Raw genomic sequence first — 20,900 nt, forward strand, 5'->3', positions numbered from 1 at the left:
ACACACACAAATAATAATAATAAAATAAATACAGAAGGTGGGAGGGAAAAGAAGGCAAGATAACAAGCAACCAATATGAAGATTACTGGAGTGGGAGGTACAAACTATCTGGGTGTAAGACAGGCTACAAGGATGTATTGTAAAACACAGGGAATACAGCCAATATTTTAATACCTGTAAATGAAGCAGAACCTTTAAAAATTGTGTAAATTTTTAAAAAAAAATTAATAAAAAAGATTACTAAAAATATTCGATGTCTACCACTAAGGTAAGAAGAGTAAATTTACAGAAAAGCTAATATTGAATAGATAACAGGGTATGAGGGGGGAAAATTTCAGGAATAAGTGCCTGAATGAGACCGATAGGCACTTTGTGACAGAGATATCGCCAGAGGGCATATCAAGTGTTTGCTGTAGCCATTAAGACTCCTCTACAATTGATACCTTTGTTTTCACAGAGGTTATATTTGGTCAAAACTCAAAGTGTTCTTAAAATAATAATGCCTTTTTATAGTGAGCATGACTTTTCCTGAACAACATCACAACTACTGTAAAACCCACGGTTACAAAGTAAATAATAAAGAACATCAAAAGAAGGTAAAAATTACATTGTTCCGACAAGGGGAATTACTTATGTAAATAATTGATGAAATGCAAAGCCTGTCAATCTACATTGTGTTCTGAATAAGCATGAAAAAGATCATTCGGGTCAATAATAAGTATTCTCTTACTATTACAAAATTCCCATTAAGACTCGATAAACCTGAAACCATTCTTCCTGGTCACTAGAACCCCCATCACGTATTTTCTGAAAGAAGATTCTTTCACCTGCTTTGTAAAGTTAAATAAGTATCTAGTATGTCACTGGAGCGCACAGTTTGTTTTGTTTTTCCTGTGAGAAAATACCCAAGAGTTAACAGAGACAGGAAGCAACCTGGGGATTTGGGTTCTAGACTTGATTCTGGCATTAAAGTAGGAAAGTTGCCTTTGTATGTCTGGATTTCAGATCCTCAAACTATAAATGGGATAAGACCCTCCTCTTGCCCCTCTCACAGGTACACTGTAAGAATCACCAAGTTAAAGAGGACAATATGAATGCACCTTTAACTATATTAAATGCTGTATTAACCTAATGTGATGACATTACCGTCATCAGCAAACAGACGCATTCCAGGAGTCTGGGCTTAACGGGCGTAACGGCTCCTTTGGCTTTGTCTCTGGATTATCGGTTCTTGTTCAAAGATCTAATTCTTTTTTTTACAAAGGTAAAATAAAAAGTAAAATAATAATAAAATAAGCAATAATACTAATACACAATGAACCAAAAGCAAACATAAACAGTTTTACAATCCTCAGCTAATAGAATTCTATCATCGTTCTAAAAATAAACTTGGTTCAAATAACCCCAACTGACATTTCATTTGATCCTTCCTCTAACCCTGGAGGAAAAGCAGGACAGTCGGAATTATGCTTGATTTTTACATACCGCAAACCTGAAACACAAACCTGAAAGAGAAAAGTCACTCATCCCAGCTCCCAGCTAAAGCCAGGGCCGTTCAACCCTCTTCTGACATGATCTGATGTTCATTCTACTGGTCTAAGTTACAAGGTACACCTATTTTCAAGCAACGTCCAAATTTCAGGTTGATGAAGGAATGTTATCATTAATTTTACACAGCTGGCAACCTCTCTGTATCACAAGGAAATCATTCTACCCAGGAATCTGGGCACACAAGAAGTGAGAGGGCGGCATCTATTGGTGAAAAGCGTGTGCTGCAGTGGAAGTAGTCAGTGTGATTTGAAAAATATCAGTAATGTTAATAGTTTATGAAATGGGGCGTGGCTACAAAGGAAAGCCATATGGAACAGAGAAGTAAGGGAAAGCAAGAAAGCACTGAGTATATACACTACCAAATGTAAAATAGATAGCTAGTGGGAAGCAGCCACATAGCACAGGGAGATCAGCTTGGTGCTGTGTGACCACCTAGAGGGGTGGGATAGGGAGGGTGGGAGGGAGATGCAAGAGGGAGGGGATATGGGGATATATGTATACGTATAGCTGATTCACTTAGTTATACAGCAGAAACTAACACAACACTGTAAAGCAATTATACTCCAATAAAGATGTAAAATAAATAAATATATAAATAAAAGAAAGCATTGAGAACTTCTAAAAATGATACCCATGACCACTTTGGGTAATCAGTTTCCAGCTGGTAATAGTTCTGATTCCTTTCTTTTAGAGCAGTTTTAAATCAGCCTCTTTGGGAGCAAGTTTTCTTTGGGAATGTATCTCTGGTTTTATAATGAAAGTCAACGGCAAATCAGTGGGGAAAGGGCTTTAGGTTACTGAAATTTACTTCATCGACGGTGCTTCAAGAAAGGAAGGGAGAAGGGAGGGGAAGTTAACGTTTATGAAATGCCTATTATGTTGAAGGCACTTTATATGCATTACCACACTTAATTCTCACTCACACACAAAATCTATCCTATAGGTAGCAGTATTATCTCCATTTTACAGTGAGGAAACTGAGGCACAGGGAGAAGAAACTGGCCCTAAAGTGCTCAATAAATGGTAAAGTCAGGATGAGAAACCTAACAGTCTGACTGTAGTGATCTAAACTACCCAGGCGTACACACCACCTCAACCAAAGCAGTAGTCACTTACACACAGGCATAATGTATTTCCTTAGAAACAGACCCAACTGCAACCTTATAAGACCCTCTACATAAATGTGAAATCTCATATTTTCCTTTCCAAAACCTTGGACGTAGAGAACAATCAACACACACAATGAGTTGTGCCTTTACAATACAATAAATTACCATCAATCAGCCTTCTCCTCACTGAATCATCTTCTCAATACCTCTTCTTCCTTACACTGGCAGCTCAAAATCTCAGTAACATCAGCATCGAACTCCAATAGTGAGATGAAGAAGGAAAAAGAGACACGCCTTCCATTCAGAATTATTGGTGCTTGGAGTGAACATGTCATCAAAGACAAAAGATGCTCAATTCTGTTGTATTTCGCTTGAGTGATGAAGCATCGGGATTTTTAAGTAAATATGGTGACATTTGGGGAGGGAAATGATATAAGTACTACATCTCGAGGAATGAAAAGAGTCCTACATCATCATTTTTCTTTCAAAGGTACTAGGCTACAAAAGCAAATACTACTTTCAAAACTCTAATAGAGATCCTGCCTTTGGATGGGGGTGAGAAAACTGGCATAAACCTTTTCCCTGTCTTCTCAACATTTCATGTCCCAGGAATATAGATTACTGACCTGCCGAGAGTCCGTGTGAGAAAAAAAAAGGGAGGGGAAGCGAAGAAGAAAGACTGAAGAAAGAATCTGACAGCTCAAAGGAAGAAGAGTGAAAAAAGATAGGTCTAGGTAAATGAGACCACAATTCAATGTCATGGCTGTGCATTCGGCAGTAAGAAAAATAATTTACACTCACCTCAACTGAAAATGGAAAACTCTGCTTTCTAGATTAATAACTAATTTACATTTCAAAAGGTTTGGAAGCTTCTGATTGATGATGAGTAAATAATACTAAACTTAGAGCTGTTTTTTTTTCTTTTCTGACTTCAAATTTAGCAAAATTAAAGTAACTGACCCAAATCTGGCTTCAGTTGTAATGAGATTCAAACTTAAGACATTTCAGGTTCTGATAACAGCAATTAGGAATCCCAGGCCTCCAGGGATTCTTTTGGTTCTTAATGCCAACCTGGCAACATCTGGATACCTGGAGCATCTAACAATGTTTGCGGGGACACTGATTACGCACACTCTCGTGACACAGGGTTTACAACTAAATCAGAGCCTAGTTTATATAAGCAGCACCAGATTGTAGCAGAGGGACACCACTGAATCAATCTACTCATTGCTAGTGAAACAAAAGACAACATAGCTACAAAAAAGAAAAAAAAAATCTACAGAGACTTAAAGTATGTAACTTGCTTCTCAAAACTGAAAGGCTACAGCTACGTTAAAAAACAAAGGTAGCAATTATAAAAAGTTGCAATCTCTGTTTATGAATAGGTTTATGAAGTGATCAACCTTAAAACCACTACAAACAACCCGCTTGTCTGTCAACGGAGGACTGGCTGAATAAACTACTGTACATCTTCACAACAGAATACTAAGCATCGGGAAAAAAAGTAATGAATATCCCTACATACTGCTGTGGAGTGATTCCTAGGACATACAGTTAAGTGAAAACAGAAAGGCAGATTAAAGTGTGTATAGCACACTTCTTATCTATGAATGGGAGTACAAACATACATGTATTTGTATACAGTTGGCCCCCCACGGATCATCCACAGTTGGCTGAATCCACAGATGCAGAACTCACAGGTACAGAGGGCCAACTATGGGACTTCAGCATCCTCCGATTTTGCCATGTGTTGCAGCTCCTGGAACCAATCCCCCACGGATGCTGAGGGATGACTGTATACATATAACCAAAATGAAACAACAAAAAAGGAGGAAACAAAGTAGAGGGAATAGGGACAGAAGCCAAATCTGAATAACTTTGTTTTGTAGTTTGCCTTTGGAACAAATTAGTTTGTATAATTATAAAGTGAAACAATAAAAAGCAATATCTAAAATCAGAAAGCAAATGAGAAAATAGCATGAGATGACTGGGGAAAACTGAACATCCACAAGGTATTTTTTGGGATTAAAGAATTATTATTCTTAATTTTTAAAGGTATGATGATGGTATTGTGGTTATGTTTTTGTAAAGGGATCTTTACTCTTTTACAGGTATGTATGGAAATATTTAAAATGAAATATGCCTGGGATTTGCTTCAGAATAACCACGTGGTAGGAGTGGTGAACAGCAGAAGAGGAGGATTAGATAAAATAAAAATAGTCATGAGTTGATATTTGTTATAGCTGAGTGATGGGAAATTCATTACATTCTATCTTACTAATGGAGGCTGGGATATTTAAGGATGTGCATTTTTAAAACTCATCTTGAAATAAATGGACAATAAAAGACAGACGTTTGGGGAGTGTTTCTTTTGTTTCTAAAAAATGGCAGATAAAGTTTCAAGTTGTAGATACTTGGGTTCCCTGAAAGCATAAGATGCACCCTTAAGAGTATTAATGTAAACATGAGTAAATAAAACATTTCTGCCACCATATCAATCGTGAGTTTAAATTATAAATAAGGTAGCAATAATGCTCATCTCCCACCAAATGTCTACTTTCTAAAGTGTACAGCCAAAAGCAAAAAGTGTCATCTAATAAAAAATGAGTAATTGATTATGCCCTGACAATTCAGTAAAGCTTCACAATAAAAACGCAAATAAATCTTTTTTTTTTTTTTTTTTTGCGGTACGCGGGCCTCTCACTGTTGTGGCCTCTCCCGTTGAGGAGCACAGGCTCCGGACGCGCAGGCTCAGCGGCCATGGCTCACGGGCCCAGCCGCTCCGCTGCATGTGGGATCTTCCGGGACGGGGGAACGAACCCATGTTCCATGCAACGGCAGGCGGACTCTCAACCACTGCGCCACCAGGGAAGCCCCCAAATAAATCTTGTTTGGAGCCCTGATCTAGGGAAGAATGGTTATGATAAAGTCTCATAAAATCATAGGCATTTTCCCTCCAGGGAAAAACTCAGTGCTAAAGTTTATCCTTCCCTACCACAAAAAGCCATCTGAATGGCTTGTAACTATCCACGCAACCCAAACAATCAATCTTGTTACTTTTATCAAATTAATTTTGAGTTAACAGTTCGGTGGTTTTATATCCTGATGGACCCATTATCACACAACTTCAGGGGGATGTTAGCTTAGCTCTTTGTGCTGCATTAGGATTCTATTTTTAATTTCTCTGATACATCAAGGAAAAATCTAAAAGTGTACTAAATATTTCCCCCTCCAAAATAAGGGCACACTGGGCACTAATTTACTTCACCTGAAGGGCTCACCATCGCCCCCTCCCCCCTTCCTCGCACACCCACACCCCTAGATTCCAAACACCATTACTTAGGACTTCCTGGCCATTCCACACCCCTTAATGCCTCCACACACACACTTCCCTCTCTCTGTCTCTGTGCCTACAATGTCCTTTCCCTCCTTCTCTAGCTCGAGAATTCTTATTCATCTTTCAAAACACACTTCAGGGGCTTCCCTGGTGGCGCAGTGGTTGAGAACATGGGTTTGAGCCCTGGTCCAGGAAGATCCCACATGCTGCGGAGCAACTAAGCCCATGCGCCACAACTACTGAGCCTGCGCTCTAGAGCCCGTGAGCCACAACTACTGAGCCTGCGTGCCACAACTACTGTAGCCTGCACGGCTAAAGCCCATGCTCCACAACAAAAGAGGCCACCGCAATGAGAAGCCCGTGCACTTTAACCAAGAGTAGCCCCCACGCAGCAACGAAGACCCAACGCAGCCAAAAATAAATTAATTAATTAAATTTAAAAAAACAAACAAAAAATACACTTCAAATGAGACTTCTTGATGCCTCCCCTGGGGTTCTTTGTACTGAAGTTCTTGCTCTCTCTTCTGGGCTCCTACTACACGTTTTTATATGTACTTTATGGACAGAATTTACCAGAATAGTCTAGAGAGAGGCCATAAAGTGTAGGTGGCTAAGAGTCTAGGCTCTAGAGCCAAATCCCTGCTGTGCCATTTACTATCTGTATAACTTTATTCAAGTACTTACTCCCTTTAAGACTCAGTGTTCTCATCCATAAAATGGCAATAATATTGCATACCTCCTGGGATGGTTATAAGGACTGAGCTAATATACTTAAAGAATCTTACACCAGTGCCTGGCACAAAGTAAGTTCTCAATAAATGTAAGCTATTATTAGCACAAGGTATCAAAATTATTTGATTGTCTTTTCTGCTATGCTATGTACTTTCTCAGGGTAGTGACTAAATATGTTGAATTAATCCAGAGACTGCCTCTGAGTTTAACTGAAAAGTATGTGCTAACAATAAGCTAGGCAATTGCAAGGTGTTAGGAATACAGAGATGAGTAAAAATCCCAGCCGTCAAGGATCTTACAGTCTTGGTTATTCACACAAAGAGGACTTCAGTGTACAGAGGTTGAATTAGTAAGTGGGGGCCAGCTATTACCAACTCTTTCTAAAGAATAAGTCATAAGAAATCTGGAGACAACTTTATTTGAATAAATAGGGAACTTACTCCAAAACCTAATATACCAAGAGCTGATAATCAGCAATCCTTGCAAAGTTAGTAAGATTGAAAAGTACTGTGGTTCATCTAGGTCTGCAGAAGCTCTGGCTAATTCCATTTAGACTAAAACCAGGGAAATCTAAGTATTGATAGAGTTAAAAAAAAACATATCTCACTCTATTTTTTTTTAATTTAAGCGAGTAGTATGTTAATATTGTAATACATTCCCACTTTAAAAACAGTTAAAACTGAAGTTCTCCTCCTCAAAGGCAGTGACTCTTATCAAGTAGTTTTATATCCTATCTTTTTTATCTATACAGTTGCATGTGTATGTAACAGAAATATGTAGCATGGTTTGCGGTTTTAAAAAAATTTACACAAATGGTACCACACAGCTTGCATTATTCTGCATTTTATCATTATTATATAATAAATTCCTATAATATACACAGGTATATTTCTCAGCTCTATCCTCTTACCATTGATCTGTGTTTTCTTCTGGCAATATTGCAATGCTTTCGTTACTGTGCTGTTGTACATATAAATCCAACCTCATTGTCTTCTTTTTCACAAGTATCTTGGATATTTTTATGCAATTACACTTCCATATAGGAACTAACTATGGTATAATGTTTAAACATCTAGTTATCTAGGTTCTCAAATATAATGATATAAAATTTTAAACAATAATATTCTCTTCCCATTCTTACATTGTTCTATCTCTAGTAACATTCTCTCCCCTTTCCTCTACTATAGTTTAGGGTATCTTCTTCCTTTTTAATTTGATCAATTCTGCCAAATGTCGGTTCCTTTCAAAGAACCAACTTTTGGTTTTACTGACCCAAATTTTGTTTGTTTTGTATTTCATTAAATTCTGCTTTTACCTTTATTTTTGTCTTATTTACAATCTTTCTTGTATTCTAAAGAGAAAATACAATTAAAGCTATGAATCTTCCTATGAATACCGTTTTTGCTTCATCCCACAGGTTTAAGTGACAGTGATCTGGATTTTGTACGGTTCTTATAATTCATTTCTCAACATTTTATAATTTCTGTTTTGATTTTACCTTTAAAGCAAGAATTACTTAGAAATATACTTTTACATTTCCAAGTGTAATAAAGTGGCTTTGGCTACTTTATTCTTGTTAATTTCCAATTTTATTTATTATAGTTGGTGAATGTGGCCTGGATGACTTCTGTACTGAGATTTTTTTCAAGCACTTTAAAACATAGTCAAATTTTGTGAATATTCCATATATGTTTTAAAATTTTCACGAATATTTGAAAAGTGTTCCTATTTTCTGTTTTATCAACCGTGTTAATTGTGTTAGTTTTGGTTTTTTATCTAACCGAAATGTCAAATTTTGAGAGAAGAATATGTAAGCCATCAACTATGACTGCAGTTTTCTCGTTGCTCCTTGTATTTCTATTGGTTTGGGATAGATATATATGCTTTGTGTAGGTTCATGACTTTTGTCCTCTGGATCAAGCACACCTTTTAGCAACTTAAAATATGCCCCTTTCCCAGGTAATGTTCCTTTGTCTTGGATTCTGTCTTATCTGATATTAATATTGTTTCACCAACTTTCTTTTAGGAATATTTGCCTAGCGTATTTTTTCCATTCCTCTGTTTTAAACTTTTTGGTGATATTTTCTTTTAGCTATATCTCTTATAAACAGTATTTCGCTGAATTTTGACTGTTATTTTTATCCAGAGTCTCCATCATTCAACAGGTGATTTTAATACACTCGCATGTATTGGGATTACTGATGTGTTTATGATGGACTGCTACCCTGTGTGTCATTCTGCTCCTTACATACACTCACCGTGTCCTGCTTCAGACTTTGTACTTCTTCCCTCCACCTTCCCATGCCTGGCTTCCCCTCTTTATTCAGGTCTTGCTGAATGTCCCATTTCTCTGCAAGGCCTTCTCTCACACTATCTCTTACTGTGCTTTTTTTTAAAATAGCCACTATTACCTGAACTGGTACATTACCTGACTTAAGGTCTGTTTTCCTCACCACAGTCAACTCCAGGAGAGCCTGGGTCTTGTCTGTCTTGTTCACCCTCTTGGTACTAAGCCTTCTTAGACAAAAATATTACAGTGTGTTTTTGGAAGATCTATGAGCCAAACTGGGTTTAAGTTGACAGCTTTTTGTGGCTTTACGATGGCAAAATGGGAGTGTTTGAATTCTCATAAAAGCAACATGCATTTCCAAAAATGCATCTGTTTATAGACTGTGAAATACTAATTGGAGAGAATATTGCATTTGCAAGCACTTTTTATTTACACTTTAATATGCCTCAAAAATTAAAGGAAATCTTTGTTGCTTTTTCAATTTGGCAAATAAGGCAATTCAATTTTAGAAATGCAACAAGAATTCAGTTTCAGATGAAAATATGAAGTTTTTTGTCAGTATCAAGTTCTGCCACTGTTGATGATTTAATTACTTCCCATTTGCCATTTTGGGCAAAAAGTTTCATTTCAAAATAGCAATTGCCTTCACAGGAAGAAAGAGAATATCTTCTTTATAACTAAATACTGCCCGCTGGGAAATCAGAAAGTCTCTAAGAGACGGCTGGGGGGAACAGGACAGCTAGTCTGACACACATCCTTCTTTAAGCTTAGTGAGGTTACTCAGAAAACTTTGTTCACTCAACAAACTGGTTCTTTCTATGCCAGATGTCACTTTCAAATGTACATTTTCCTGATTTTAGGTACTGCTTTGGTACCTCCAATAAGAGTACAGGAGACTCAAAAGGGGAGTAAAAAGGAAATTTTAAAGTCATGCAATGTTAATAAAATATGAATACATGTGATTTTAGAATTTCTATAGTACCTAACAGGAAAGAAAGAAGAAATTTATGTGAATTTAGCAGGTTAGGATCATGCATAAGGTAAGTTAAAACACAGATTACTGGGCACTGTCTCCAGAGATTCTGATTTAGTGTGTCTCAGGTGGGGCCTGAGAAACCATTTCCAACAGGTTTCCAGGTGATGCTGACACTGCTGGCCTGGGAATCACACTTTGGGAAACACTCTTTGAGACTATTATTTTAAATGCTTGATTTGGGATGAAGGTGATACAGCAAGAATATCAAGGCATTAAAAATAGTTTTCATCTGCTCTTCGGAACTTTTTGGTGTAGTAGCTCATATATACTCCACCTCAACTGCCTTTCATTGTTTATCTTGAAATTCTCTTAAAAGAGAATTTTAAAATAAATTCTCCTGAAATTTTCAGGGTAAAATTAGAATAAAATTTTATATGTCAGGATGGGTTGGCTCAGACACACTGTGGACATATACAAATCCAAATGATTTAGAGCACGAGTCCCCAGATCAAATGTCCTAAAAATGCCAGACAGGTTAGATGCTTAATACAAGTGAGTGAAGTCGATCAGATCTTGAGGAGAACTAGAGAGGTCAGACCCGAAGAGGGCAGCTGCTACTCAGCTCCAGACAGCCATCAACCAAAAATGCAGGTCTTTTATGGTCAGCTCTTCCAACCTTTCAAAATAAGCTGGAGTTCCGACATTTCATGTAGAAGCTCTCAAGTTTTAAACACAGGCAACTAATTTAAAACTTTTAAACACTGTGTAGGACACACAAAAAAGGTGTATGGGCTGGATGATGCCAGTTTATAACCTCTGATAAGTCTCAGGACCTTTCTCCTGCACCAGCCAGGAATAATACAGGTTGGGCAATGTGCTAACCTAGTCACTGTGCTCCTGGGCCCACTCCCTCCAACAGTCATCTCCTTCCCAGATAAAAAGCTCTCTCTCTAAAGACCTACTAAAGTCCCTTTGCATAAGTAGCTTGCCTATCAAAATAAGTTCTCTGGCAATGATCTTAGTATGGGAAGGCTATGGCAGAGAGAAGTGAATTCTTCAAACACTGGAACTGCTGATCCCAAATTAATGATTAGCTTAAAGTGACTGGAATCTCAGGATCATTAACTAGACCTGGGAATACAGATTTGAGGATTCTTAAGCATTCTATCACAATGGTGATGTGATTTGGTACCCAGAAGTTGTTTCATCTTTACCTAAAGACTCACTAAACTGAGAAAATCAGTCCTTACAAAGATGTCCACAACAACTACAGAGGCAACATGGAATCGCAAACATGAAGATTCGAATCTCTGAGTCTACTCTGATTAACAGTGTCGGCCTGGAACACTGTGTTAAGAAGGATTCTGAAGGTGAATCCTGACTCAGTGGAAAATATGAATGCCAAAGACCTAGAAGAGAGGAATGGCAGCAGACGTGCCCCATATTTGGCCTCTTCTATATAGTAGGTAACAACACTACACCTGTGTTCACAAAATCTAGTCTTCCTGTAGTGCATTAATATAGCAACCAATATAATGTTTTCAAAACGTAAGTAGGATCAAGTCACATCTTGCCAGTAGCTTTCCATTTCACTCAGATTAAAAGCTAAAGTCCTTATTATTACACAAAAGCCCTAACGTTGTCTGACTCCCCATTACATCTCTGATCTCATTTCCTGCTACAACACATCCCCTTGATGCCATTCCAAACATACTATTCACTTCACTGTTCTGCAAACACACTAAGCAAGTTCCTGCCTCGGGACCTTTACATTTGCTACTCCAGCTGCCTGAAAAGCTCTTTCTCTGGGTAGTCACGAAGTTCACTCTCTCATCTTCTTACCAGTGAGAACTTCCTTAACTCATTATTTTAAATTGCTACAAATTTACACACACACACATTCCCTCCCTCTCCCTCTCCTTCCCTTCCCCACCAATCTCCTTTTCCTGCTTCAAACTTGCTACAACACCTACCACTATCTGACACACTAAATATTTTACTTCCTTATTTTCCTTCTTCTAAAATGAAACCTCCAAGAGGGATGAGTTTTTGACTGTTCTGTTCACTACTATATCCCTAGAAGAGTGTCAAGCACATACTGGCACTCAAAGAGCTAATAAGTAAATGAGTGAACAAACAGATGATAAAACAAATGAACCTGGGTCCTAGTTCAGGGACTAATGGTTAAATAACCTCAGGTGAATTATTATATTCATATTATATTCATATATATTATTTATATATTATATTATATATTATATTATTATAACCTCAGGTATATTATAAAAAAATATACCAAAATGTTAACAGGATTTGTCTCTGATAGTAGGATTATAGGTGGTCCTCAAAAGATCTCTATCATTAGTTGTATAAACTATGACATTCCTGTTACAAAAGCAGAAAGTATGCTATGGAAGAATGACATCATTTCCTCTAGACCGGTCAGTAGGATAGGAGAAAGCCAGGACTAGAAAGCCTCCCCAAATCCAAATCTAACGTGCAAACTAAGTTCTTATAAACAACAGAATGATGACAGAATTTAAGAGTGTAAAAATTAAATACTCCTAAAGAGAAAATCCTTTTCTAGAAAAGGAATGCAGACTCCTTAGCTTTTTTTTTTTTTTTTGCACATTTTTTTTTTTTACTGCCTCTACACATTAAATCTCTGTGAACATTAACAAGTGTCCGTGGTTGAGGGAGAAATGTTCCACAGCAGAAAGAGGAAATACACACCCTGTTTTTCCTATGAAACTTTGGAATTATGTAATATCCAGCCTCGGATAAAATCCAGAATAATCCTCTCAGAGAGACTGAAATTAGGATAATGGTTAGCCAAACAACAAAGACACTACAAAACAGCACTAACGGCCCTCCCGTCTAATTCTTAATATAAAATCACGATCCCAGAGAAACTAGTAAAAACAGTGCACCTTCACTGGATGACTAAATATTTCTTTTACCATTAACAAATTCAAACTCAATAAAAGGAAAAATGGCAAGTGAATACATAATTATTAAACCAAAAAAGATGCCACTAATTAATTGGGGGCCCTCGGAACAGCTCAAATGTCAGTCAAAATGTTGTCTCAGACGCCTGAGGCTCTCAGCCCAGGAGCTGCCGCCAGGCGCATTTAGAGGAGCTGTGAGCTGCACGATAAAATAAATGCTCAAGCACTTTGCACTTTCAGTGAAACGACAGAATTGGATGTGTGATATTTCAAACAACTTTCCCCCGCAGACATGACCATCTGCTTCCAAGTCTACTTACGAACTCATAGTCTCCATCCTGTGGAACTTTCCAATCTGAAGAGTTCTTCAGTGGGCCAGGGACACTCTTGCCAAAGCTGTTGATTTGATTTTCCTTTTCTTTTTGTTCAAAGTATTCAAGGAAAGATGGTCTTGCAGGCTGCATGGTCTCATCCCTTCCTGAAAACCAAGAAAAACAAAAGGTGAAATACAGTATCTCAGATTTCAGATAAGTTTAGTAAATGGATCTGTCTCCAGATGGGCTAAGATCATGGAATCAGTGGCTTTTTGTTAGACAAAGAGTCCTTCAAGATTCTAGTGAAAACTATAGGAAAAAGCACAAATGCTCACTCAAAATACTTTTCATAGAATTTCAGAGGATTCGTAGCCCCCCCAGGGTCCCTTTTTCTAAATGGGAAGACTTGGTGATGCAATAACTCTACATCAGCTACAAGTAATACTTTTTGGATCCCCTATAGCAAAGAGTTCCTATAACATTTAGACCGAGAACTGAGAAGCAAGCCAAAATATTTATTAATTATTTACATATATAATATGCTCTACAGGAATTAGAGTCAGGAAGGGGGGATGATATCATAGTGATTGATTTCCCTTGGCAAAATCATAATCTAATTTGACTAACGAGAAAAATAGGCATGAAAAAGAAAATCTAAGTAAATCACAACCCACTCCATGAAATATTATATAACTTTTTTTTTTTTTTTTTTTTTGCGGTATGCGGGCCTTTCACTGTTGTGGCCTCTCCCGTTGCGGAGCACAGGCTCCGGACACGCAGGCTCAGCGGCCATGGCTCACGGGCCCAGCCGCTCCGCGGCATGTGGGATCTTCCCGGACCGGGGCACGAACCTGCGTCCCCTGCATCGGCAGGCGGACTCTCAACCACTGCGCCACCAGGGAAGCCCTATATAACTTTTAAAATACTATTTACAAATGGTTTATGATAAAGGAGAAAAAATAAGATATTATATATACAGTACAATCTCAACTCTGTAAAACCATACACATAGGAGAAAAAAAAAAGACTAGAAAAAAATATACCAAAATGTTAACAGGATTTGTCTCTGATAGTAGGATTATAGGTGATTTTATTTAATTCTTTTAAATATTTTTTAAAAGAAGACAGTATAGGATAAATATTAAACAGATAGAACTGACGGTAAGAGTTACATGTGCCCAGGAGATGAAGAAATCTTGCAAGATGGGTGGTCAGGGAAGACTGGTAGAAGGGCTTAGGTTAGCAGTCACATAGCAGGGTAGCTATATAGCAGAGCAGAATCAGTAGTTATGTAACAGCAGTTACCATATGAGAGCAGAATACAGCAGTTACTAGTTAGAACTAGTAACAATCACCGAAAGAATAACTTTACCTGGCATGACTTAAAAACCTAGTTAGCTGAATGCACCTATTTCACGGCAGTCTTATACTGGGAAGTACAGAAGTTTTTTTTTCAGTACTTTGCATGAACATGTGGATTTATACTGCCTTTTCGCCCAGTAACCAGAAAAAAAGACCAGAAGGTTCAGAGCCTTAAGAAGTGAACGGGTAACGGTCCAGGAGATAAAGAACAGCAAGTGTTTCCTCTCCAAGAACCCTTGTTCCAGGCAGTCTTATCTCTTGACATCTGCCTAGTCCCAGTTTCGAGCCATCGCCCTGACTGCCTCTCAGATATTTGTCATCTTACTCACCATCACCACTGCCAAGTTCAACAGCAGCCAATCTCAGATTTGCCCACTTCCAGATGCTGCCAATAGCTTACTTCACTGTTGCCCCCTCATTTATTAGGGATCAAACACAATATTTGCTAGGACCAGTTAACAATTATGTGCTGAATGTCTGTTTTGTTTTGTCTGTTCTAGGTATGATGTTAGGTGCTTTTCACGCTTATTTTGTTTACTTTTTAAATTAAATTTAAGGTATTATTTCATAATACAGTTCTGAAGGAAATGCAACAAAATAAAACTTGTAAAAATGGGGGTGTTTTGGATTTCCTGACAAGTTCGGATGGAAAGTCCTTTTGATCAGTGCCTTCCTCTGGGACCACCAGAGGAGAAGGTTGGCTCGGAGATAACTCTGTAGCAAGCCTACCCATAATCCTACACATCAAAAGGGGTGTTTAGAGGGCCTCCTGAGCCCAGCAGCTGTGACCGTGCTATAGATGGCTGAAATACGCAGTACGCAGTGTACTTTTATACAAAATATTCTGCGACTTCCCTGGCAGTCCAGTGGTTAAGACTTCACGCTCCCAATGCAGTGGGTGTGGATTCGATCCCTAGTTGGGGAACTAAGATGCCACACGGTGCAGCCATAAAACAAATCCGGACCAGATACTAGGTTCAGGCCAGCTGAAGAGAATAGAAAGTCTAGAAACAAAGTAGAAAGCCCAAATGGATATCCAAACAACTGGATAGCTGTTTGAAAAAAGATTAAATTGTATCCACACCTCATACCTTCGACCAGGAAAACTCCAAATGGATAAGAGCTCTAATTGTAAAAATGGAAACCATAAGTACTAGAAGAAAACATGTGTGAATGCAATGCATTTAAAACCTGAATGAGGAAAAAGGCTTTTTAACATACCATGACAAAAACCCAGATGCAATTTAAAAAAAAAAAAAAGGATGTTTTCTTTGTGTGAAGGAAATATCACAGATTTTTAAAAATTAATAAGTACAAATAGGGACTTCCCTGGTGGTCCAGTGGTTAAGAATCCACCTTCCAATGCAGGGGACACGGGTTCGAACCGTGGTCGGGGAACTAAGATCCCACCTGCCGCAGGGCAACTAAGTCTGTGCGCCACAACTAGAGAGAAGCCCACGCACCACAAGGAAGAGCCCGCACACCGCAACGGAAGATCATGCATGCCTCAACGAAGATCCCATCTGCCGCAACTAAGACCTGACGCACGGCCAAAAATAAAATAAATTAAAAAATAAAAATTAAGCACACATTCACTATAAGCCAAGATGAAAGACAAATGACGAACTCGAACATTGGCAACAAGTAACCATAAAGGTTTTAAAATAATTTTCTTTTAAAAATAAATTTGAGTTCTTTATATCTTGGGAAGATAAGCTCCCAAATATATAAAGAATTCCAAAAATTAAGGAAAAGAAGACCCAAAAAAAGGTAGAAACATGGGCTAAAGATAGTATACACAAAAAGATACCCAATTAGTCCTTAAACATGAAAAAAACATGTAGGTTCACTCATGAGAGAAATTCAAATCAAAATTACTTGGAGATGCGATTTCTTACATTTCAATTTGGCAAAAGTCAAAAGCTTGATAATATCCTATCTGCTGGTAAGGCTGTGGCAACACAGGCACTCTTATACGTTGCTGAATTTGGATGCAAAGTAGTACAAGCCCTATGAAGGGGATCTGGCAATATTTAATTATCAAAATATGAAACTGAGGAAGGTACAAAAAATGCTGGTGTGTTGAATTTAAACCGAGGTATTAACATGAACTCATGATTTATTAAAAAAATTTTTGCTGAGCTTTTTTTATTAAAAGGTCTTGAAGCGATGGCTACCCCATTAGCAATGAGCACTCAGATTTTGGTTTCCAAATACCATTCCCCAGCACAAGGAGCTAAGCCTTCTTAGGAGAAATAGCTGATTCCAGGTCTAGGGCAGGAAAAGTACAAAGTGAGCCTGGAACATCTTTTTGTGCCAAAAAAAACAAGTACTCACAAACTGACATGGACATATCAACAGGACACAGAAGCCACCTTGAGAGGCTCCCACCGGTAAATTTTGGGACACTGAGCATCAAAAACAAAACAAAACAAAACAAAAAACACTGAATAAATAAAAAGAGTCCATGAGCTCAGAGTAATAATCTAAAAGTGAAGGGGGTTAGGAGAGAAGGGAAAAGCCCTTCTTTAGAAAAATCACCACCTGACAACTGTATTGTGGTAATAAAAGAGGGTACAGTTGACTCAGTATCTGCAGGTTCCGCATCTGTGGATTCAACCAACCAGGACGCGAAAACATTTAAAAAAAAAAAAAATCCAGAAAGTTCCAAAAAGCAAAACTAGAATTTGCTCCAAGCCAGCAACTATTTACATGTCATTTACATTATATTTACAACTATTTACATAACATTTACATTGTATTAGGTATTACAAGTAATCTAGAGATGATTTAAAGTATACAGGAAGATATGTGAAGGTTATATGCAAATACTATGCTGCTTCATATAAGGGACTTGAGCATCTGTGGATTTTGGCACCCGGGGTGGGTCCTGGAAACAATTCCCCACCTATACCAAGGGACAACTTTATCCTCTTTCTTAGGAAATACACACAAAACAGAATATCTCCTTTTTTTGAAGATACACACAATATTTGAGGGTAAGTTGTATATATCATGCATCAATCTCTCCTCATTACTTCTGTCATTTCATGTCTGTTTACACAGCCTTCTCTATAAATGCACAAAGAAATGACTGAAATGTGTTCATCACTAAAAATGGTAACTTCTGGAGAGAAATAACAGATAATTTAAAATATTTTCTTCTGTGGAACTGTTACAAAAACCATAAAGACATAATTTAAAAAAAAATCATATCCAACAATAAAAATTGTATAATTGGTACAATATACTTCTATGATGCCTCAGTAATTCCCTTCAGTTGCAATACAGGTGGATTTTAGAAATTCAAGTCTTTAAACTGGAGATGAAACACTAACAATAACATTTCTATGGTCTAAATCTAAACTATGTCATAAAGATCAAAGAAACATCTCTTAAGCTAGAGTATAATTGTTTGTCTAATTTCTATCACTGTTTAGATGAGAAAATGAGAACATTTGCTTTCTACATATTTGAATTCCTCTATATTTGATAACAATAGCCCTTTGCAACTCACTTAAAGATCTCTAATATTTTTGGAGTTAAAATACCTAATATTCTTTGTCCCTCTCAACAACTAAGGGTCACAAATAAGAAACTCTATCTAAAATGCCTTTCGTTTCACCTTTTGATATCAATATCAGGGACCTGATTATACCTAATATTTATTAGAAATCAATGTTCCCAAAACTATAGTGAACTTTGTAATAAGAGAAGTTTTTAATCTAATCACACATTCAGGTATAACCCAGGAGTAAAATGGACACACATACAAGAAACTTAATTACAGTAAATGATTAGTTAAATGGTTGCGTGTACAGGATTACAGAATAGCTAAAACTGATTTTGGAGGCAGCACAATGCACTACAAAAATCCCTAACCTGGGGTTCAAAGATCTAGATTCTGGTCCCGACTATATGATCTTGATTAAACCACAGGTTCCAATCTAAAAAAGAAGCCATGAGCCATATTATTTCTAGTGTCCCATTGCAGCTGTGAAAGTTCCACGATACTATCACTTGACAGTGGCTTATGACAACATATTTCTGCCTAGGTACTGATAACCATTCAAAAGGAATTCTTACTCCAGAGGGATGATGACACTTGATCGTCTCTAATCTAAAATATGCCACAAATTAGATGTGCGTGGACATAAACCAAAGACCAGACCTACTCAACAAATATTTGTGACAAGACTGCCTCTGATTCTTTGAGTTTCTTTCTGTCATTGTTAGTGGTGTTTGGGGGGCTTTTTAAAAATAGATGAAGAGGTGACTAAATTCTCCTTGGCCCAAAACTGTAATAAAAATATCATCAATAGATGGAGGTTATTAAAATGTTTTATATAGCTAAAGCTGAAGAAATGAATGAATCAACTGAGAGGGGAAGACACCTCAACTGGCAAGAAACAACATATATTCAAAAACAGGTGTATTTTTGATCCCTGTATTTAGTGATTCCAGAAGTTAACTGCTTACACCACAATGATTCCTTATATGTGAGGGCCCTTCACCACTGTACTTAATTTATTGGAGGAAACAGCACTTCTACTGTGACCTACATTTTCTTAATAACACTGTAATTAATTAGAGCACCTGTTCACAGTTTGACTTTATAGACTGATAATAATTTTCAGTAAACAGATCTGCATTACTATCACAATTAGTATCTACAATAGCATATTTGCAAAGACGGCCTCTATAATTCCAAGTAGCCTTGGTATCCTCGCCCTTTACTAGTGCCCTCCCACAGTGACTCTAGGCCTGGCCGTGTGACTTGCTATGGCCACTGCAATAGCAAATTTATTGCAAGCAGGGACTTGAAAAGTGCTTGCACATCCTATTACCATGTAAATAAACCTAGTGGGCATGCCAGATGGCAGAATACTATGTGGAGAGAGGCCTTGACCAGGTGGTCTTAGCTGAGGCCTTCAGGAGTCAGCCAGCTCCAGCTGACCACTAGTTTTTTTTTTTTTTAATTTACTTATTTATTTATTTTTGGCTGTTTTGGGTCTTGGTTGCTGTGCACAGGCTTCTCATTGCGGTGGCTTCTCTTGTTGTAGAGCATGGGCTCTAGGCACGCAGGATTCAGCAGTTGTGGCATGCAGGCTCAGTAGCTGTGGCTCGCGGGCTCTAGAGCGCAGGCTCAGTAGCTGTGGCGCACAGGTTTAGTTGCTCCACTTCCTGGAGGAGGGCTCGAACCCGTGTCCTCTGCATTGGCAGGCGGATTCCTAACCACTGCACCACCAAGGAAGTCCCTGACCACTAGGTTTTGAGGTGGTTTGCTACACAGAAAAAACTGATACAGTATCTGAGATTTGTCTCAATCTCTCTCCATCACACCCACACACACCAACCTATATCTACAAAAAGAGTTCCAGTCTTTAGGAACTCAGGTTTCAAATTCAACTAACATTGATCGAATACTTTCTAAGTTTCAGGTTTTCTACCAGATGCTTCCACAGGATGTTGCCATCCACACTTCATGAACACCATGTAAATAAAGTAGGAGGGAGGAGGATCTGTGCTTGTTGGCACTTACCAAGTGCTATACAATGTTTCATTTCGTTTCATCCTCCCATCTTTTGAGATATGGACTATTATTTCCACTTTCTAGATGAGAAATTTGCTTACGGTTATACGAGGATAGGATCTGAACCCTGATCATCAGGCTTTAAGGCTGGCGAGCTGCCTTTCATATTGCAATTTGTCTAAAATCAAAATGAGAATTCTTGACATATCCGAACTGCCGTTAGGTTGAGCATAGAAAGACTAGGGGAATGAAATTTTCCCAGTAACCTTATCCCTGGACTCTTCTTTCGGCACTCCTGAGCGAGGCCATCAAGCAGTGCTGAAAAGTGTGAGAGAATCATTCCCAGCTGACTAAAGGCAATGCTGTCCCCAGGGCTTCTGCTGGCTGGTGGGCTTTCTGTTTCAATGTGAGCCAGGGTATTTTTTTTCAGACATATCCCAGGAAATGAAGACGTTCCACTGAATGTTAATACCAGAAACCTGAAGCCGTTGGGAGAATGAACTCAGCAGAAAAGTCGAACTTTGAAAACACCATGTCTTGCTCTGATTCTTTTATCTGATGCAGGGAATGCATGAATTCCTGTACTATGACTGGCCCGTTCTTTGTAAGCAGCATCTGGCAAGCTAAATGGACAATCTGTCAAAGTCCACAAAGGGGCAAATTCATAAGCAACTGTATCTTATATTTATTTTTCTTTGAAGAATGCTATGTGGGACTTCCCTGGTGGTCCAGTGGTTAAGAATCCGGC

General features: G+C 38.1%; 1 protein-coding gene across 4 annotated transcripts in view; it reads right to left on the bottom strand.

The window, feature by feature from the left end:
• The window catches only part of STK4 (serine/threonine kinase 4), an 89,661-nt gene that overhangs the window by 24,838 nt on the left and 43,923 nt on the right, over positions 1-20,900 (bottom strand). For all 4 annotated transcript variants that reach the window (XR_004345923.1, XR_004345922.1, XM_032606474.1 and 1 more), the window contains one exon: positions 13,264-13,421. Coding sequence is in view for 2 of the 4 variants with exons in the window: in XM_032606474.1 (XP_032462365.1) it covers positions 13,264-13,421 (158 nt within the window). In the remaining 2 variants the exon portion in view is untranslated. The remainder of the gene's footprint in view (positions 1-13,263; positions 13,422-20,900) is intronic.

The sequence above is a fragment of the Phocoena sinus genome, chromosome 15, assembly GCF_008692025.1.
Source record: "Phocoena sinus isolate mPhoSin1 chromosome 15, mPhoSin1.pri, whole genome shotgun sequence".
Lineage (NCBI taxonomy): Eukaryota > Metazoa > Chordata > Mammalia > Artiodactyla > Phocoenidae > Phocoena > Phocoena sinus.